Source organism: Calidris pugnax, unplaced genomic scaffold, assembly GCF_001431845.1.
Source record: "Calidris pugnax isolate Ruff unplaced genomic scaffold, ASM143184v1 scaffold54, whole genome shotgun sequence".
Lineage (NCBI taxonomy): Eukaryota > Metazoa > Chordata > Aves > Charadriiformes > Scolopacidae > Calidris > Calidris pugnax.
The window spans coordinates 9,462,161-9,484,865 of record NW_015090864.1 but is presented as its reverse complement, the minus strand read 5'-3'; the positions used below and the strand labels follow the sequence as shown (position 1 = coordinate 9,484,865).

The following is a 22,705-nucleotide window of genomic DNA, read 5'->3' as shown; positions in this document are numbered from 1 at the left end:
CGCCGGAGCAGGGGAGCGGCCAGGGGAGGCAGAAGGGCGGGCGGGCGGCATGGAGTGAGGGCTGGCGGCGGCGGGCAGGGGAGCGGGACAGCCGCCTGCGATGGGCCAGGCATGATGGGGGCGCTCGGCTCCGTCCTCCCGCTGCTGCTGCCGCCGCTGCTGCAGGTCCTCGCCGCCGCCGCCCCGCGCGGCCAAACGCCCTCCGCCGGAGCCGCCGCCGAGGCGCGGATCGGTGAGTGGGGCGAGGGGAGGGAGGCGTGCGGGGTGACGGGGAGCGGGGCCGCGCCGTCCCCTCGCTCCCTCCGCTGTGCCCGACAGCTTCCTCACGGGCAGCTCGGCAGGCCCCCGGCGGCCGCGCCCGCATTGCTGCCGGTGAGGGGCTCCTCACGACCGGCTCCTGCTGAGGAGCCCCGTCCTCCGGTCCCTTATGACCGGCTCCCTCTGAGAGTCTCCGTCCTCCGGTCCCTCACGACCGGCTCCTGCTCAGGAGCCCCGTCCTCCGGTCCCTCACGACCGGCTCCCTCTGAGGGTCCCTGTCCCCCGGGCCGTCACCACCGGCTCCCGGCCCCTCACATCTCCCGGGCCCCGCCGGCCCCCGGTCACCCCCAGGCCGGCCCAGGGCCCCAGCGGCGTGTCCCGGGTGGGATCTCTGGGGACACCTCCAAGGAGCCGGCCCCACCAAGTCTTCCCCACACGCTGAAAACTTCCTCCGCGACGATCACAAGGTCCCTCAAGTCAAGGTCCGCCAGTGGGGAGTCACTAAAAATGCATCCAGCCTCCATATATTTAACCCTCCTCCCCGTTCCCCGGGTTCAGCCCATGAGACTGCCCTCCCATTTGGAAATGGGAAATTCCTGCAGGAGATCCCCAGGCCACAAACCCCCAAATGCAGCCCAGCCTTCGCTGGTGCCCACCCCTAACTCATGCTGCTGGAGGTGGAAGGCAGCACTGGCTCCTGGCTAAGGCTGTTTTAGAGGTGTCTAAAAATACCCAGTGCTGCCCAGTGAAGACCATTAAACAGCCTCCTTCTGTCCAGACATTCTCTGACCAACCTCTTCCTCTTTTAGAAGATACCGCCTGCAATAAACATCCCCAGATGCTAAAACGACCCACACTAACACGAAGGGATGCTGAAAAAAACTCTGTGCATTGAAATGCTATTCCTCTGTGCCGCTCTCCTTGGCAGTCCTCTCCTTGCCCTGAGTCGCTCATGACTGTATGCTCAGAATTTTCTCCAATGAAATCTACTAATAAAGTCAGTTTCATTTCACTTACAGTATCTTTACGAAACTCACTTTAAGTCAAGAAGGTCATAACTTGGAGAATATTGTATTTTTTCCCAGTTTAATACCTACGTAGAGTGGTTACGGAGATGAGAGAGTGAAAGGTAAACTAGCTGTCCCTAAGAAATCTTTTTCTAAGACAGAAAATAGAATGACTTTAAGAAAGAAAGGAAGCCTCCCACAAAAGTATCAGTGCAGTCTTCCTCCTGGACATTTTATTTATTAAGAAGGAATTAAAATCAGCTGACCATGTTTTTTAATGAGACTTCAGTCAAATGGCAATAAAAATGAGCTATTAAATGCTTGCTATAGTGAAGGTAGTGATGCAGGATTTTAAGGACAAATGGTTTGGACTGGATATATCCCTCCCTCCTCTCTCCTGGTTGCTATAGATATAGACTGTTTCTCCTAATCTGCTGAGAAAGCTCGCATAAAAATATTGAAAGTAATAGCTGTAATTTTTATCTTTCCTAATGCAATAGGCTATACATTATACTTTCAAACTAGTCAGATTTTGATTCTCTCTCCCTAAACATAAACTGCAAATCAGTCTGGCTCGCAAAATATTTTTCAGTGTGTTGTATCTATGAAGCAGTGTTTGTGTGTTTGTCACTTCCCTGTAGCTTCTCTGTGCTCCTGCCTCGGCAAGGATGCCAGCCTGTTAAGGCTGTCCTTGCATGGAAGGGAATGGGGGAAGATCAGGCTTGGTCTTACACAGTGAATCCAGTGGTCTGGGAGGTAAAATTCAGAGATATTTCAAGAGCAGTTATACAAGTTGAGGCTTTCTGCTTCTTGCTGGGATAGGGAACTAACTGATATCTCACGGATCTCTGTGAAAGAAGGGAAAGGATATATTGGTTGACAAGATGCAGGTAAATGTTTGCATTGCTGGAAATGAAACAGTTTTAGCTGTCTATTCCCTTAGACTTCCTTTATTTCCTTTATGGACCAGTGTTTCAGATCTCATTCATCTTGAGTCCAAACTATTTATTATAATAGATTATGTTCAGTTTTAGACTGCAATTTTTGGACACAATCAGGAGATGCAACTGCAATTTTACAAGGTATCTGAGTTTTGGGATTATTTGTGGTTATAGGTGGAAGATACTCATTTGGTTTCTTCTTGTGCACAGTCCCATCTTCTTTAATTAAAAATTTAAAACAGGTGCATTATGAAACCTCTATAATATGTGCTGGAAACTGCCTTAAAAGCCATTAAATGATAGAGACAGTTTTTTATTAATCTGTTCCTATTAAGCATTTCAGAAAGGCTTCCTAAAAGCTGGTTCAGAAGAAGTTCATGTCATTTACCACTTCATAGGGTGTTTTAATCCATTTTCATTATTTTCCTCTCTTTTTGGTCAACTTTTTTCTATGCTTTCCAATCATCTCCAAATGGTGACCTATTTATTTTGTAACATACTTTCAAACTTGTTTAAGAAATTGGAAGTTTTAAAGTTACAGTTAAATAAGATTAAAGACTTAGATTTGATCTGCTTCTGCCTATATAATTAATGAGGCTTTGTAGATTGTTCCTATGGGGAGGTGTTTTTATAAGATGCTATTATTAACAAAAGCACATATTCTTCCATTTCTTGACATTTGTAATAGCATTTTAAATATAAATAATATATTTATTATTTCCCCTTTCTCTGTCTTTTGCCCAGGTTTAGCCCAGGAGAGGGATTCTTATCTTTTCCACAGAAAAAAAGCAGCTGAGATCATAGTAGTGTTCATTGGTCTTTGATGAAACACTGGGGCTGAGAGTTTAATACTCTAAATAAATCTTTAATTGTTTGTAAGAGATGGTCCACTTAAGATTATGGAACTTTATGTGTTTTACCAAGTAATCACCTGTGAACAATATATCCTGAGCATTTTTTGCTAAATTCCACAGATTTTGGTTATTTTTCTCCCATAATGATGGTTGTAGGGATTTTTTTCTTTCAATGAGACATTTTCTTATTAGAAAATAATTATGCTGAGGAAGCAGTTAAATCTAAAATACCTTCCAATAAACACTAAGCAGTTACTTCACTAAAAATTGCAGCTCCAACAATTAAAGTTTTTCATGCAATTGTATGGCTTTTGAAGTAGACTAATCTATTCAGATATTCGCAGTGGTATTTTATCTTCATATTAGATTGGCTGGGTGAGGTAGACAACTTGGGAACAAAGTTAAGTGTGAACATTCTTAATCACATTATTTCATTAGTCCTAAAATACCAATACTTTACAGCAGAAGTCATCCTCAAATATATTAGAAAAGAGAGTGTGTGCTTGCTGCAGTGCCTTCACATTGACCTCTAATGTGTAAAATGATGCTTATAACCTTCAGTGAATACGAGTATAATTTTGCAATATAATTTGATCTTTTGTGCTGCATGCAATCCCATTTATCCATCTGCATTTTCTTCTTAAATGAGTACATTAATATGCTGTGGAAATTTCTGGAAATAGTTGTTCCATACACCGTGTAAAAGTTCCTTCAAAGTCGTGTTCAAATCATCACATGAAAAATTTTTGCAAGTCAAATACCTGTGAATTTAGTTTTTAACTAACAAAAACGCAAGTTGGTCACATTTCAGCTTATAAACATGAAATATTCTTCTAAACCTGTAGCTGTTAGATCCTGACACATATAACAAGCAAAACAGTGTCTTACATTTCACTCGGGTTTAAATGTAATTGAGGCTACAAACTTTACTCAAAGACATTTAAAAATGTTGCATGTTACTTGTAGGACTTTCACAAAGTACAGAGTGCGTGTTTACAGCTGAAAAAAATATTTTAGACATAGGTTAAGAGTTTCAAGTCATTAAAGTTGAGCAGAAGTAGGGAATTGCAAGAGCAGGGACTTCATTTACCATTGGTGGGAAGCATTTCTCCAGTGTTGATTCTTAAATTGAAATAAAATGAAATAAAGAGTAGCACAGATGAAAAAATATAATTTTTTTTGGCTTTTCAGTCAATGCTGATCCAGAGGAAGTAGTGATGGAGAGCTTTTGTCTATGTGTGTTTCATGGGGAACAGCAAAAAAGTGTAGCTTGGTTTGGTTCTTGTTGGGTAGCTGTTACTATAACAAAATTAACATGACTTGTTCTCAACCATCATTGTCAACACTCTTGGAGATCCATGAGGACTGAAATTTTGCTGCTTGCAGCAATTCAGAGCTGAGCAGAAGCTCGGTCAATGTCAACCTTCCCATTGACTTCAGTAACATTTGGGTCAAAATGCTGGTTGAGGCTTGGAGCAGACTGGCTGAGAAAGTAGGGGAATTACGGTGTTACCATCTGTTCAGTAGATAAAATTGCCTGACTTTCCAGTTACATTTATTTGGAACTTCTCATAGGCAGTCAGATATTCTGATATCATGTTAATTTGATGTAATTATTGATGACGGAGTGTAATTTATGATATAATGCTAGCAAATAAAAATATCAACAAAATAATTTAATTAAGACAATGCTGTGCGCTCAGAACGTGAAGGAGCCAGTGTAGGAATCTGTTTGCTTCCCCTCATTAAAAGTATTTTTGTATATCCCAGAAATGTTTCTAAGTAATTAGTTGTGTTAGAAAGGAACTTGAAAGTAGTTTGATATCAAGGCACGTCTATCTGCTGGTTCCACTGAATAAAAGGTAAGAATATGCTTTAATGGTTTTGGCATCATGCCACGACTGTTCTACAAAATCTTTTTACTACCTAGCTTGTTTTTGTTGAAAGTTTTGAACAGACAAGACGTGAACTATTTCTCTACCAGTAAAAGGAAGCAATTGCAGGGTGCTCTAAAGGTTGTTCATAGGATGGGATTTCTAGGGAGATATTTTTGGTTTTGTTTGGTTTACTGATTGAGAGGAAACAGACAAGTTTTTGGATATATGAGTTCATTCCTGCTTCCTACATGAGTCCCAACATTTCTCTGTATTTGGTGAAATGAAAGTGAATATTTCTACTTGTCTTCCTTCTTTTTTTTGCCATTAAGGAGTAATACCAGTCCCAAAACCATCATCATACCACACTGTCATCATACCATGCTGTCAGGAATCTAAATTAGGTTACTCCTAGTTGTTAGATCGTGGAATATTTGGGTAGTTCTGCTAAAATAACAAAGGGTGATTAATATTGACACACTAATGATAAATAGGCAGTTGCCTGTGTAGTTACAGTGAACAGCAATGCTTATAAACTTCAGTGTGGAGAGACTGCCATTAGCGAGAAAAGGGCAGCTGCAGTCCCTGAAGGCAGCAGAGCCCACTGATAAGTGAGGAGTTGAGGTCTCCTGCATCCATCAGTTTTCCATTGGCTGGAAAAAGAGCATAAGAACACGAGCTCAGATGCAGGTGGTTACTGCTGGTCATACATATCCAAATCCATAAGAAGAATTCCTTCCCATGGAAGCCAAAAAGCAGGCTATATTCCAACTTTCTGGAAATTGTATATATTTTGGCCTTATGCTGCTTAGACTGTAGTCTAAGGTTGAGATAAATCTCTGAAGTTATTCTTACAGAATCAGTATATATAAGGTCCTGCAAAAATCTGTGTTGGTGTTTACAGGCAGATTTAGGAGGACATTCAATATAGAATGGAGGAAAGATCAGTCTCATTTTGGTGATAAAATTGGCAAAGGAGGAAAAATATCCAAGAACCAGTGCTAGTCTCCGTCAAAGACAGGATGCCGAGCAGGTTAGGTATTTGGTTAGGCTCAGCATGGTCATTAGTAATGAATTTAGGAAGGCAGTAAGTGATATTGTTGAAGTTTTATGTTTACAAATGAAGAATGACCGAGTGAAGATGCAGGCGAAGAAGAGCATGTTTGCAGGGAAACAGAAGAGATGCCAAGGAACAGAGGCATGTTGGGAATGTGGATGTTTAAAAGAGGGAATGAGAAATGAAATGTTTAGTAGAAGTAAAATTATTGGAATTGGAGATCAGGAATGGAGATTAATGAGTTGTATACGATCTGTAAAGATGTAAACTTTAAGATGTTTAATCTTTAAACTTTAAAACTTAAACTATAACTTTGTGTTGTTTTTTTTTAAGATAGGGTGGACTGACTTTCTCATGGAAGAGACAGTCAAAAGCAGCAGCAAAACTGAGATGTTCAATGGAACAGTTTGAGGCATGAGAAAATGTGGTAAGGTGACGAGAAGGAAAAGGGATTCACAAAACACAAATAGGAATTCAGTCATTTATGCCAAAGCTGTGGAAAAATGGAGTCAGGAAATGTGTGTAGACTATGAGAAACTGCTCTGGGAATAGAAAGAATTTATTTCTCTTGATGTAAGGGATGGGATTCATCTAACTAAATGTAATTATTTGAGCTAATCATTCTAGACTCCTTTTAACCTGTATCTAATTTATAAATTTCAGTTAATTTTATGCAGCTGTACATATCTAAGATAGGTCAGGTAAACATCTCCCTGAATGCAGGTAATGCTTTCCACCTGGTATTGTCTTAATATGTTTCCCAGGCTTAATATGTATCTGGCTGTAAATACCTGTGTACTACAACTTAGCTCTTCAAAATCCAGAAGGTCAGATAAAGTTGGGGAGAGGTCAGCTCATTTGGGGAAGGATTCGCCTGTCTCCCCCCACTGAGGTGAGACTAATGAAGTAGCTTAAACTAAAGTTTGTTTGGTTGAGGATGACCTACTAAATTACTTCAAAACCACAGGCATGACTTTGACATAAGTAGGTTTTGCAAGTAAGTTGTTTAGGAAGGTCCTGCGAGTGAGTATTCAGGCAGGTTTGTCACGTAAGGGATTGGAACAAGAGAGGTAGATGGAGGTTATTAGTAATCCTGGAAAAATTTCTTTGAGAAAATCACCTTCTGGTAATTGCAATTAAATGAAGGTGACTTCTGAATGAGACAGAGAAGAAACTGGCATAAGGGATAAGCAAGAGAGGGAAAAAAAGGCAGGTAAATGAACAGGAGGTCTGTAGGTAAGAGACACAAATGGTAGGGGAGTCTGGTATTGGAGAGCTGAAGGAAGGGGACCATGAAGACTTACTAGTTTTTGGACAGTCAAGAGAAAGCATGAAGGACATAGAGGTTAATGTGTACATAGGATTACTGAGTTTTCTTATGTGCATTTTAGGGGCTTTACTTGTGAGGGGCTGGAAGAGCTCTATTTCTATCTCAACCATTTCATGGCCTCAATACACCATAGCATTCCCAATAACAGTGCACTTTTCAGAACAGCTGTGCTCATCAAAAATTTAGGAAACTTTTTTTCTGAAAAGATTAGAGGGGCTTAACTTTATAGAATTTCTTCCTTTTAAGAAGGAATTTTTGAGAAGCAAAGTAGCTTAGTAAATTACTGCCTCTTGCTGTGTTTTCTTTCTATAGTTTCTTTTGGTGAAACATTCTTAAATGCTAAAAGTAGTTTGTTGATGCACAGTCTCTCTGAATGGAGAGTTAGCACTTAACATTGCATACCTATCTTGCTTCAAACTAATACTTTGATAAAACAAGCTATTTTAATGTGTAAAAATCAGTAACTGGAAGCTCTAGGGGAAGTACAGCTGGTTGTAGTGGGTGTAAAGTCTTTTCTTTCAGTCATAGCTTAACAGCATGCAATGATGGTTATATAAGCTTGAAATCATAGCCAACAAGTACAAGGTAATGCATGGAGATATATGTGCCTCCCAAAATGTAATATACTTCCAGATGTCCTCAGCTCAAAAAAAGTCAGGAAATATATGGATACACATAAAACCCCCATTTTTACTCCCTCCCTGCCCAATTAATCTTTGATCTCTCAAGTTTGATCCTCAACAAACTCTACAAAATGCCTTATGGAAATCAATCTTGGATGCTGAAAAACTGATAGATATTTTGGGTTTCTGGCACACAGAAATCTTCTGCTCTTATTATTCTGCAGGAGATAATTTCCTTCCTGCCTGTTGCTGTCCTAAAAGAGCTAAAGATAATATAACCTCATCTCTTGTTAATATTCTCCTCTGCAGCAGGATGTCTATCTCTTCTCTACAACTTTTTAGTTGGTTAATACAAGTCAGTTAAACTCAGAAGAGTTGTTTCAGACGACGGGTTTAGTTCATCTGGAAGGTCAAGCCTTGTCTTCAGGCCTGAGGAAGAGATTCCGTGTTAAGAAATTGTCTGTGTTTTTTACATTATTATCAGGCTGTAGCTTTGTAGTACAGAATGTCTGGCAATAACAGAAGTTTATGTTATTCTTGATGGTGACTTCTTGATATTGCCTTTGTAGAGGGTATTGGTTTGGCTGAAACAAAAAAAAAATGGACCAGTCTTGCTTACAAACAGTGAAAACAGCTAGTACTGGTGCTGGTATCCATGAAATGGCAACAGGGAGATGGGTTTCAGGATAGGATTAGTTTATGCCACTGTTGCCCCTGAGGTCTCCATGGCATGAAACTTTTACTTCTGTCCTTCTAAAAGATAGTTTTCTATTAAACTGACCTCTCTTACACAACTGATTTGTAAGTTAGACATGAAATTCTATTTACCCTTCAGAGCTGAATTAAAAATGTAGCATCAAAGATTATAACCCTTGATTAATGCAGATAAATCACCACCAAAGAATGTGAATGCCTATTCTATTTTTGTAAGAATGTGTACATTATAGTGTATTTCTCTTGGCAAAATGTTTTGTTATAATTTTAGTTTAGAGTGTGGAATACTTTGTATACTTGCTGTTTATATTTCAGCTTTATCTGATATGATAGACGTGAGGCTATCAAATATCTCCAGTGAGCTGTTACTCATAAAATCTTCTTTCCTTTTCTAGATTTTAGCACAGCTCAGTATTCTCAGTATGTAGTCTGTGCAATGCCGTACTTACCCTAGCAAAATATTATATCCAACGTCTTCTGCGACCTGGCCTCACCTCCCATCCCACCTTCTCAGCTAAACACTGTTTCTTACTTTCATGGTATGACCCTGTGGATTATAGCAACTCCTTCCATCTGTTGGAGAAGGCTGTAGTCACCGGTGACTACCCCACTTCATACTTATCTCTTCAAGGAAGAAAAAAAGGAGGAGGAAAGGGAAATTTGGGAATTACACTTCTGTCATGACTTTCTGGAAATAACTGCATATTAATGAAGACAAGATACCATGGTAAATATCATCAAGCATTTATGTAGGTGAACACATCTTGGAGTTAGCGACACAGCTGGCAGAGATACCCCCATGCCTCCCCAAATTCTTCAGCACATTGTATTCCTTTTAGTTTTTTTAATTTTGTTTGATATATGTTTAAGAAATATCAGAAAACCAGAAATATCTGGATTTGTGTTTTTTTGTTTTTGTTTTTTTTTTTTTAACCATTGAATTCTGGGATAGGATTCTGCAATTTTCCTTTTCCTCAATTATGAAGTGAAATTTCAGAGTTGTTGAAGTGTTTTTGTTAATACTGCCTACGGAAGTTTATTTCAGTCAACTAGGTCAGCTCATAATAACAATTTACCAACATACATTACATGTAGGGAATGATTTCCAAGGATGAAGGGCAGTTACAAAAATTGTGTATTCAAAATAAATGTAATAATAGTGAAAACAGACATTTTTAAGGAAAACCCAAAGTTAAGTGTTGCTATGTGTTGAATTTCCATCTTAAGAGCTGTAGAAAAGTAAAATAATAATGTTCTTTGGGAGCAATCACTCTCATTTTTAGGCAGTATAAAATTTATTACACTATAATCAAATAGCATTTAAAAAGCAGAATGGGAAGCTTGTTTTAGTACTGTGTCTGGTTGGTTTTATGCCACCCAACAAGACAAAGATCAACAGCTGAGGGCTTTTTTTTTTTTTTTTTCCTGACCATTTGCTTTTGTTTCTCTGAGTAACACCTGCTCTAATGAGTTTATAATCTGAAAGTAAATAACTGAGAAGGGAGGAGGAAATGGACACAGCACACAGGCTTGAGAATAAACAGCTGTCAAATGGTTGACATTTTAGAAAGTAGAACACGCAGCTTTTATGAAGGATCTGATTCAGCTTGAATGACGGATCTGATCACACCCGGTTGTCAAACTTTCCTAATTAAACAATTACTTGAGAGAACTTTAGAACAATGCTTTATCATCTTCACATTATGGAACTACTTTCATAGTTTAGCAGATAGGGAAGAGCTCTGAAATGATCAGCTGCCCAGTGATGGGGTGGCTACACAGGCTATTAAAAGGAGCGTGGTTGTGCATCTTTCTCTTAACTTGCAGTTTAGGGTGGTTCATGCCAGAGAGACTAAATTAAATAGTAGTGCATGTAAAGGGGGGATGAGCCTCACCCAAGCCTCTGCATGAAGCTGCCAGAATCTGATTTTGGCCACCTAATGGTCGCTTAACAGGCAGGCTTCCTGTCATTCATCACCTTACCCTTCGTCCATACAGTTTTAGAAAAACAATAACTTGCCTTCAGATGAAAGGTCATCACTGCATAAGGAGACTCTGTTATCAACAGAAGCCTTTTATGAGTAGCTTCACCAGTTTTCCTGAGGTTGTTTTTATGTTTGGTATAAATAAGGATCGTTGCAGGTTCAGTTCCTTCTGATGTCACTGATACTAGTCCAGGGTTCCTGGATTTAGGCTGATTTTAGGCAACAAATATTTGAATAGGGCTTGCTTAGGGCTGGCTTTGTAGGGTATGTTTAGCTCTATTTAAGACAGAGTATTAGTGAATAAATATTTGAACATTTTCTTTCTAGTCAATTTTCTATTGTTTCTGTTGCAGTCTGGAAGATAGCCTTGCCTTGGGAGTGCCCGTGTTTTCCTGCTACTTGACAAAGTTACTGTGCTTAACTCTTCTCAATGGAGAGAATTCCTCATGCTGAGGGATGGGCTTTGGTGGTTTGGTGGTATATCATCTTGCAACCCTGATCCTGTAAAACGGGGTGTGAACGTTACTTTATTTGGGATTGTCAGTCCCTGGAAAACAGAGGGTGTAGTGTTCTGCAGTTTGCCAGCCACACCTGAGTCACTCCTCAGTGTTAGACAATGTTCCTGGACAGATGAAAAGAAAGTACACGTTCTACTCGTTAGTGTTCAGTAAAACAACTATTTATATAAAGAAATAGGTGCAGGAAAAGATCACATAACAGTTTTATACCTGTAACCCTGGTTTCGCTTCACCAGATTGTCGGATTAATTTAATTATCAGAATGCTTAATGAAACTTCCCAGAGACAGATTATTTTTTGATAGCTTTCGTCCTCCAGAATGGGTACTGACTTGAGGTGAAAAATCTAGCTTTCTACTGTGGTTTCTATTGAGTGAAGACTCATTCGTACCTGGGTTTTTTTTCCACCTTCCGGTCCCTCCAGCTCATCAGCTGTGCTAACAGAACTCTGTTTGACCAGCTTCACCATTGCCATGTAACCTTTGGAAAGTCCTTCCCATTTGTGCAGATGTCAACTAAATACCAGTCTGTAAAAAAAACCCAGCAAACAAACCATTTATAGGCTGTAAATACGACACTTCCTGAATGCGTTAGATAAAATACATAACTTTCTTATAAAGTAAAGCTTCAGAAATTAATTATGCAGATGTGTATAAATGAAAGCAATGAATGCTGATAGAGACCAGATATGATGGCAAAGACAAAATCAGAGAAAAAGAGGAGAGAGTGTTAGGAATAAATGGCCTTTAAATGTGTCAAGATGGAAGTTAGTGTACTATAATAGCCCCTGTTGTGTTGGAATCAGAATACAACATCTCTTTTTCCTACTCTTTTTAAGTAAAAAAGTCAGCAAACTGGCAGCTCTGCTGAAAATAGGTTAACTTCATTATGTAGTTTCTTAGCTCTAGTTCATTCTTCAGTATTTTACATTATATTTATTCATAATCTATTTTTATTCACATTTCATTTGTGAATAACGTATGTCAAGTATTATGATGGTATTTTTTTCACATCATAAATCACAGGAGAGCTGTTTCTATAATCGTTTATTACCTGAAAGCTATGATTAAGTCTGTCTGTTTAATTTTGGTTCTGATTACCAATGCAAATACTTAGGCATGTGCCTGACTATAGGCAAGTGCTGTTGTCACTTAATAAACAGGACTGTTCATCCTTTTTGCTTTCAGCATGGGAAAAAATAGGTCACAGCAGTTTTCATTGTACTTTGAATTTTTGTAGAATCAGGATTTTTATTTCACTCATTTCTTTGGTAATTGAGCACTTTAATGACATCAAAATGTCACACACTAGAAAAGTCTGTAATAACGAACTGCATAGTGTTGTCACCTGTGTATGTTTTTAGGGGTACTTAAAAGAATTTGTTGCATTTTCAAATTACATAATTAGAACAGAGTTTTTTAAATGAAACTGGACAGGAATTCCTCAAATTACCTTGAATCTGCTATTTGGAGTGCCTTCTACAACAATAATACTTTGTGTGTTTCATTTACTTTTTAAAAATTGATATGGCACACCACTTTAGGATGAGTTAGAAGCTTTGATTTTCATTCTCCTCTGATGAGTAGGTATCTGGTGACATCTGGGAAGGACTGTAAAAACCTACATTTGAGAAGATGCAAATTAACAGAACATTTCTCTGAAACCAGATTGGTGCCAAAAATCCACTAACTGGTTCTTTACAACTGCCTGAGTACTGAAAGGGGCTGTTCCTCCTTTTCCAAAGATATGGAATGCATATCCCAGTATGCATACTGCCAACTGTCCCCCAGAAGAATGACTTTAACTCTGGACCTCAAAGATCAGCAAAAGAACACCGGGTATCATGTAGTTATAGAGCAAATAAATACAAATTCCTGTTATAATCCCCAGGTGCCTCATGAATTATTTTTGTATTCACTCTGCAATTTCTCAGTTCATATATTAGCTATGTGTAGTTATTCTCCATATTCTCCATATGTGAGAAACTGGAAATAGCTTTTTATTCTTGGTCTCATCTCAGGAGGTGCAAACTTATATCTGCAAATATATCTTTTTGCAAATCTAAGCTTTTTTTTTTTTTTTTTTTTAAAAAAGATGATATGTTGCTATAGGATAAAAAATTATTAGGAATTTTCCCTTAGAGGCAATTGAGAATTCTCTCCTCAGAAGAGAAACTACTGGGTGTCTAAGGGGAAAGAAAGTAGGACAGACCACAGCAAGTGAGAAGTCATTATGGAAATAGCTAAAAACTTTAGTTCACCTTTTCCATTGAGTTCTTACCCATGCTGAATATAAACTTGATTCCTCTGAAGAGCTTGTCTGTGCTTTCTAACTTGACCTAGAACTCTCCTAAGACAGTGTATAAATTTAAAGGGTTTATTAGGAAGATGTTACTGTAGCAACAGTAAAGTAATATTTTGCAGATTTGATAAAAAGCTTTAGTGTCCTTCTTGACTGAACTTTTTCCAGATTTCACAGTAAGAATTATTTACAATGTCATATATGGTATTTGTGGAATGAATTATCAAAAAATAATCAAGTGGTGCAAAGAGGAAAAGGATGATTTCAGATTGTGGCTTTTGTTTTTGAGAATTAAATAGTCACGATTCCTTTTTTCTGTGCATCTGCTGAGGGACATATCTCTGTTGGTGGATCAGGTCTCCAGTCTGGTATGAGGCCTGGTAGATCTGAGGGTTGTCTGACAGTAACTGATGGTTGGCAAATGGGAAGGTCATACCAAGGTGAGCATCATGATGTATTGCCCCATTCTTTCCCTTTTTCCTTCAACAACTGCTACTGATCACTGTCAGAGATAGATTTTGGCATAATGTGATATGGCACTTTGTTGGTTTGCTCCTAAGAAACTTTTGACTAGGGGAAACTGAGCAAACACAAATAGCATCTCCCTGAATAATGCCTGTGTTCCCCTATAGACTGACGGGGACAAGAAACTCACAGCCCTGAGGACATTCTGACTAACGATAGAACAATTCTGAAGTGGACAAATATTCAAGATGAAGGTATACACAATCTTTCCTCAAAACAAAAAAAATGTGTAAACACAGTATTTATGAATAAAAAACATGCTATTATTTGCTCATTAGGCCCTGAAGTGCTAATATTTTATAAGAAACAAAATTAACTGCATTTTTGCTGGTAAACTGCTAATGCAGTTCAAAGTATTTCTTCCCACTGTAGGCAGAAAATACACTAGGTTAAATGGGGTTTTTTTTGGACTTGCGTTCCAGCCAGAAATCTCCACTCTGTATTAAAGTGCTCCCGCTGGGTTCCCGTAGCCATGGAAAGTATATAACTAACTTTGGTAGCAGAAAAAATACCCAGCCTTTGCATTATACTTCCGATGTCGGTACAGATGAGAGTGTGAATGGAAAGACATTACATCAAGTCAGAAAGAACATTTCAAGTATAATAGGCTTTGGAGCTGGATCATTCTGCCCACCTAAGCAATATCATTACTTCAGCCTTCTGCCTGTTGCAGAAAGCAGCAATTTAAGACTGCACAGCAATTCTGTACGGTAGCGTGTGAAAGCTATTGAAATCGAGTTACATGAACTTTTGAGTAAGTGGTGAAGGGTCTAGAGAACAAGTCTCATGAGGAGCAGCTGAGGGAACTGGGGTTGTTCGTCCTGGAGAAATGGAAGCTGAGGGGAGACCTTATCACTCTCTACAACTACCTGAAAGGAAGTTGTAGTGAGGTAGGGGTTGGTCTCTTCTCCCAAGTAACAGGTAATAGGACAAGAGGAAACGGTTTCAAGTTGTGTCAGGGGAGGTTTAGATTGGAAATTAGGAAAAATTTCTTCAGAGGAAGTGTTGTCAAGCATTGGAACAGGCTGCCCGGGGAAGTGGTTTTGTCTCCATCCCTGGAGGTATTTTAAAGACATGTAAATGTAGTGCTGAGGAACATGGTTTAGTGGTGGAATTGGCAGTGCTGAGTTAACGGTTGGACTTGATGATCTTAAAAAGTCTCTTCCAACCAAAACAATTCTATGTTTCTATGGTTCTATGAATGTAATTGGGATTTGGGTGTGCACTTCAGCTGACTTCTTTTCTCTTGGCATTGGAAAAGAACAGGACAAGGATCTGTTTCATTTCTTATTTTAAGCCTTGTTTTTCAATAATCAATTACCCTTGTGTCTCATTTTTGAACAATGGTCCAGTGCTGTTCTAGAAGGATGTGTGCCATTTGTAAAATTGTGGTTTCTGAAACACTTGTGTAATGTGGAGATTTTATGTGAGCGCTAGTGAGATCCATTGCTATTCAGTTTATGAGAATTTGTGAGCTACTGATCTGGGCTACTGTATTTTGCACATGGAGAAGTATATATATAATTAACAGAAGAAAATGTGGGTTTTTTTTTCCTCAAATGGGTGTGAAATAATAAAAGTGCAACATCATGCATGACATCTGTGTAAGAGGGAAGATAAAATTGCAAGCAAGCTGAATTTAAAGGGAAAATAGCTCTATAGTGCACTGAGAAAATGTGTAATTGAATAAAGTAGAAAGAGGTAGAAGAGTATTTACTGAGGCATCATGATCTCATACCAGACTGGTGGATACTGTAACCTCAACTGAACCCATTTTTTTGTTGTCTTGGTTTACTTTCACAAATGAACAAAGCCTTTAAAAATAGGCAGGCATGGAGACAAGCAAACAAAAGATGATAATACTGATGAGAAAGGCAATACAGCTTCAGGAAGATCCATTAATATTTTGTAACCTTGAAGTCACTCAGTTTAAATAAGCGTAACTTGTGAAGGCTTCTTTAAAGGAAGAAGGTGATAGATTTTAACTAAAATGAAGTAACGTTGTTCCTTGTAATAGTACTTCTAGTTGTCTGAATATGCAGTTTAAAACAGAACAGTTCCTTGAATCTTTTAGCTATTGGAACAGGTTTGTTCTTCTAATATAAGCCTATAAATATGTATGGATCACTTTCTTTAAAATAAAGATAGTGTAGGAAAATAAATACATTTAATTCTTCACTAAAAATTACTACAGTGACAGAAAGTGGCTGTTTTTTTTTCATCTTTGGCTGTTGTTATTTGAGCAATGATTGTGAGTTCTTGCTTGATGAGCAAAAGATCTCAAATTGCTCCTGAGTGCAATATGGCTATTAGATACCTAATAGTTGCTATTTTTAACTTCTTGAGCCATCAGTTTTGTGTGATTATTGGATTAAAACTCTAAGTGCAGTACAGATACTAAAGTTATGTTTCGCAGGAGCAAACAGAACAATGAAATAAATAATATTTTTGGATGATTCTGCCTCTATGCTTTTTTCCTTTTCTTTCACTCCGTAACTGCAGCAGAGAGTGTTCCCTGAAGAGATTTTAATTTTCTGTTCAACATTTGGATTTTTTTTCTTATGGGAGCTTCTCATATTTCAACATTTGGTTTTGCTCCATATCAGGACAAAAATGGAAAATGATGATCTTTTAATGGGATAAAACATTTTAAAAAAAAGATTATTTTTGGAGAAGGCAAGATACTGAAGCATTAAAAAAATTTTTTTTAAGGTACCACTGAACTTTGCCTGAACTGTCAGATTTGTCAGTTTGAGGGCAGAAAGAAGGTTTTGCTGCTCCTGATGCTAGAAATCTAGATCTTCAGATCCTGGTATGCCCATGATGAGCAGGAAGGAAATTGCTGAGCTACTGCTGTGCATCACAGGCCCCAGTCTTGTTACTGGGTCAGACTTTCTTGTTCAACTTATCCACGAGGCATTGCCACACTTTAGAAGGGGGATTTGAAACCCATGATGCATTGCAGTGTTAAATTGACCCCAAATTAAATATTTTGATTCAATTAAGTGGAATAATTTTTTACAGTTAATCCAGTGAAGTGTTTCATTAGAAGTATCCTGTAGCAACTCAATTTCCTGAAAACTACATTTTTAATTGAAAGACCTATTGACAGTCTCCGAACAGCTTGCCTTTGTATATGGATCGGAACGTTCAGACAAGTCAGTTGTTTTTGTTTTAAAAAAAACTCACAACAACAAAATAAAGCAATCTTAATTTTACTTACATAAGAGCAGAATGTGAGTGGAATTGTCCTGGAAGTGATATTTCTAAGCTTTTATTTCTCCTTCTTGAGGTATGATCTGGCTGATCTGGTTTTTTATAGCAAGGAAGAAAAGCCTGTTTTCCAACTGTCTTCAAAGAATATGCTGGTTTCAACAAAATCGGTGTGGTTTTATGTATTTTCAAAAGCTCCAGCTTTTTCAAAAGACCACAAAATGTATAGATATCTGTATTCTAGAAGGAATCACAACAAAATTGGGTTCTGCTCATTTTTTCAATTATTTCCTAATCACACACAGACTGGAAATTGTACCTATTGACAAACACTATGAGAAATAACAACATGCAACAAATTCTTTTTTGGCACTAGCAATGTAGTACTTTCTCAGAAATTAGGCTGCAATAGATTAGATATTTAAAAATTTGTCTTTATTTTCTTTTGTTTACGTATCCTTTTGATAAGAAACATTTCAACATTATTTTATTAGAGAAAACTTTCACAGGGTAGTAAGTAGTGGGCTATGGGATTCGTCTCTGAATGAATCTGGCCTGTAGTTGATTCAGTCACTCTGTGGCCCATTTATAGTCATTGAAGAGAAAGAGGCACTTATGGGACATAATTGATCTGACCTATTTTACGTGTCTGCTTCAGGATGAGATGAATGGTACTCCAGGAACGTTTGGCTAAACTGTCTAGATTTCCATCAGCTGCAGAAGCAGTATGGTGTGAACAGAGGCTGTGTTAGAGAAGTGTAGAGGAATATCCAAACTTTCTAATGTATCTCCATGAACTTTTAAAAGTTGAGCCCTGCATTTTACCTTCCAATGGGATAGTTTCCAAATCCTCTCTCTTCAGACTATTTTGTAATGCTAAAGTTTATCATCGTTAGCAGTGCCTTTGTTGTGCATGAAATCTTATTACGTAGAAGGCAAATATATTACCTTACAAAGTTTTTAAAACTTGGAGAACTATGGTAGCAGGAACTCTGTAGAGTTATAGCATGATACTAGTTCTCTTGAATAGACTTTAGCTCTACAGCAATTATAGTTTGGAATTAAGTGATATTTTTGAAAAATCAATTCCTTTGAATTTTTAAAGTAATCTCTTGTTTACAGATTAATTCTTTGTTTGAAATAAGTAAGTAAAATATAAGAATTTCCCAAGTAAATTCTAGGTAATCATTAACTCTAAACTGAAAAGATGCAGTTAAATTTCAATTTGTTTCTAATCTCAAAAAATTGTTTGCCATGAAAAATAATCATGCCAATGTACCAGCACAGACACGCTCGGCTGCAAATACATTCCTTCCTTCTTGTTCTACAGTATAACAGACTTCATGATTTTTGATGATGCTTTACTCATATTCAGCATAGTCTTTTATTTTCTCAGAGTACTAACTTGTCATACTGTAAAAGTGCAGAGGTACTTTTTAGGGATTTTTCTTTCAGCCATGTTCATTAGAAAACAAACCTTGTCTTTACATCTCATGTAGACTACTTTATGTATAGAAATACTGCTGTTTTTTCAAATTTCAATAATGAACTATATAGTGCTTATTCATTTTATGTTGCCACCAAGAGTGTTGGGAATATTAAAGACCTTTAAAAAGATGCACTTCCAGCCTGAAGGGGTTAATGAATTAGGCAGACAATATAATAAATACAAGGTTTTAGAAGTTGCATAAATGAATACTCTTATAAAGATGGTTAACAATATGCTGTTTACATTAGCCTATTTTGACAATGAGTGCTTTTCTGTAGTAAAAGGAAAATTTTTTTAGCTCCTTGGAGGAAGAGCAAGATGTAGTTGTTGTGGGCTGGCAAGCCAATTGCACTACACTAGAAGGGCTGAAAAGTTGTCTGTGGATATGGATAAGGACAGAGAATTGGTAACATACAGGGACATCTTCTGTGATGGTCCATGACAGTCATGAAGGACTGAGTTTTAAGCTGAAAATTAATAAATAAAGGAGAAGTTGTATCTTGGTTCAGAAAGGGAACTCCAAATGTATTAGCAGCATGAAAGGAGACAGTGAACAAGAGTAAAGAAGTTGGAGGATTCAAGTTGTCTGAGTATTGAAAGAGGAGGGGGTGACAGGAGAGGAATATTAGGAAGCAGATTATGAAGGGCCTTGAATGTCAAGTGGTCATAGAACAGGATTTTATTTCTGTTTCCTGTTATGTGAAATTAGGCAAATCATGACATTTATCTATTTTTTATGGGCAGAAAACGTGGATAAAGCTTGCATACAAAGTAGAGAACTATGGTGACAACTCTGTTCTTGGTACAATGTAAATGAGGTATTTATAATAATTTTTAAAATTCTTGAATGAACATGGTGATGTAAAAGCACTAGATTTACAGTTTCCTTGACCTTGCATTATATTTTTTAGTAGTACCCATTAACATATTTTGTTGCAATCAAGATTTCTGCAGAGCTTCATTTCTTTATACCAAGCTTTTTATTTATGGAAATCAAGTTTCTGCAAGGTGATTTTCTTTCTGATCTGGAGCCGTATTGAACAGTTATGAGGAAGAGTGCTTCTTTTTGGACTTCATGATCCTAAGCTTTTTTCTTAAAATACGTAGATAGGAGATTATACTGTATCACTAACTGTTAAATTTAGTGTGCCTATTCACTACATAAAAGAAACATGTGAAACGGTATTGTCAGCTGCAGGGGTAATTCTTGCATCAATTGATGTATTGATTTTATTTTCCAAGTAAGATCTTGCCACGTAAGATATGCTTATAGTGGTACATTTTGTAAAAACAAAATACAGTACAGCAGAGAAACTACATCATTCTGGAGGGAACACTTGATTTTAAGAAGACCATTTTTGTGTCAAATAAGGAATTTGTAATGATTGAGGTTTGCCAAAGGCAGGAAAACCCCAACCGCTTTCTTGATAAATTGAATAAAAATAATATTTTTTTTATGTGTGGTTGGTCAACCTCCAGAATGCAGAGCTGACAAAGAAAATATTCAAACAGTTTAGGAAAACAATGAATTCTACCAATGTCCTTCTTACCTGTTTCTCCTGTGCCGTTATGCAGTGCTCTCACATACCCTTTTTGAATTTATTTGGAAGATATGCTCACAGTTGCATGAAATTCTAATTTGTACCACAGATAAAAGTCATAAATTGAAAGATCATTTAGGAGTTTTAGCAAGAGATCACTGTTCCTTCTGTTGAAGGTGAAAAATAGCAAATAATTAAATCTGTTTGAAGTTCAAGAATGGTTGTGAGGTCCCTAATGATTTCACACAGGACTATTTCTAAGGATTCCTGCTTACCATGTCCAGGTGGCTAAAGCAATACGTCTCATGCTGGTGGATGATGACCAGACCTGGATTTTATACACTTTTGCTGCCTCTCATCTGGATTTTGGTGGAGTAGCACACTGTGGTTTAAAGTTATTGTTTCTTAATAAAGAGTAGGTAATACAGGACATAGCACTGTAGGTGTTCAGCAGCACAGTCAGAGGTAAGTACATTTTAGTTGTTTTCTGCTCTCAACACCGGTCTCCTACAGATCAAGCTCAAAGCCTATATCCTTGTTTACAAGAGATTCACTAACCAGATTCCTGATCCTCTAATAGTCCAAGATATCTAATGGCTCTGCCACAGATGTAGGATGAGGACTGCTGATAAAAACTCTGCTTCTCAAAACCAAATCTTGTCTGCAGAGTGGAGAGGGAGTTTTGGGTAGTTTGAGACTTACACAGAAAACTTGAAGCGAGACTGAGCACTGCCTGAGAGCTGTGTCACATATACTCATTACGTGGGATGAACTCTTTTGTATTCTGTCCATTAATACAGATTAAAATACACAGTACCTGTGCTCATAATTTGTAAAAGACCAATAAGCAGTTCTTCTCCAGAACAAACACTGCTGGAATTGAACGAGCAAGACCAGGGGAAATTCACAAAGAAAGAGAGAAACAGAGTAAAAAATAAATCCAAAAGTTACATATTAGTCATGTCACTTCATATGCACTGGAAAGCTGTTGGGCATGACAGCAATCCAAAAGCACATGATACCGAGTTCTTCATAAAAATAGTATGGAGCTCGTGTTTGAATACGGCAATAATTTTCTTGACATTTGAAAAGAATTTACTTTATCTTTTCTTAATACACTGTTTTATGCAAAATGCATGAGAGATCTGGGGAATACCTGTATCTGAATGAATCCATTTGTGGGAGTGGTGGTGGCTTAGGAAAATTAAAACAAATTTTTTTTTTCTTTCTGTTCTTATTTTGTTGTTTCTCTCATCTGTAGTAAACTACTTGCTGTTAATATTCCTGGTATTTTTACTGAAATTATATTTTCTATTGATTATGACCCAAAATTTATAAATAAGATCCAATGCAATAAAAATCCTCCCTATGCTTGTGCAAAAATTAGATTTTGGAATATAGAGGTTTGGACTGAGGAGAATTTGGAGAGTTTGTTTGACAGCAGCTTTGGAGTTTTGGTAAAAGAAGAAAGTAGCTAAATTTGTCAAGAAAAAAGCCATAACAAGTGGCATAAAATGAAACTTGAAGTTGAGTAAATTAATGTTAAAAGATGAGTAATTTTTAATCACTGGGTTGACAGGCCATTGAACTGATTCAAATGGGGCACATGATGCAATGCTTTTACTCAAACAGAAATTGTGGACTGATTGCAGTGACCGCTTGATGATACTTGATGACATTCTCTGATGTTTTTAATGTAGAATGGGCTCACCGTGATCTTTTTTGACCTTGAAATCTGTCAGTCACACTCCTGTTTATCTCATACATCAGAGTGCACGACGTTACTGTGAAATGTACTCCTTTTGCTTCTTCACTGTTCCTCTACTGTTCATGCAATGTGAATGGTGGTACCTATTAATTACACAGTAAAATAATTTTATGGTGAGTTAATGATTAAAAAAAACCAATTTTTACTAATTCTAAATAATGGGGTCTAAGAAAATCTGGCCAATCTTACCAGCACACAAAACCAAAAATGCTTATCAGCTTCAGTTAAAATCTATTTGATTTCAAAATGTTGTTTTCTTTTAATGTATTTTGTAACGAGTTCACCTGTAGAAGTTGGTATGGATGACTACTTTGTATTCATATTTTTTACATGGATTGCTTGTAGTCATATAAGTACACATATCAAAATGTTATTTGCTATTTCTGTACAAATTGCAGAAGAAAAGAGCGGGGGCCCTCATTCTATGAGTGCTAAACAGTAAACATTTTTTCTTTTTTTCCCTTTTGTACTATTCTTAAGTTGGTGTTTGAGGACTCGCTCCTAAAACACTCAAGTCAATAGGAACAAAATAAATCTTGAAGTAGTAAACCAGAGAAATAACTTCTTAAACTGTCATGAGACTTTCTTCCTAGTTTTTGCTTTTCATCTGGACAAGTCTGGGAGGAGAGTGGATTCTTTCAAGGACAGCTTTGCCCTTGAGGACAGTGGTTTTAATCTCCACCAGAATTTTATAAATTTTACTAAAAT

General features: G+C 37.6%; 1 protein-coding gene across 1 annotated transcript in view; it reads left to right on the top strand.

Moving 5' to 3' along the window:
- The first annotated feature begins 6 nt into the window (after positions 1-6).
- Positions 7-22,705, top strand: part of PTPRN2 (protein tyrosine phosphatase, receptor type, N polypeptide 2) — a 644,397-nt gene continuing 621,698 nt past the window's right edge. Inside the window, exon 1 of the mRNA XM_014945055.1 lies at positions 7-232. Coding sequence (XP_014800541.1) covers positions 112-232 — 121 coding nt within the window. The 5' untranslated portion in view covers positions 7-111. The remainder of the gene's footprint in view (positions 233-22,705) is intronic.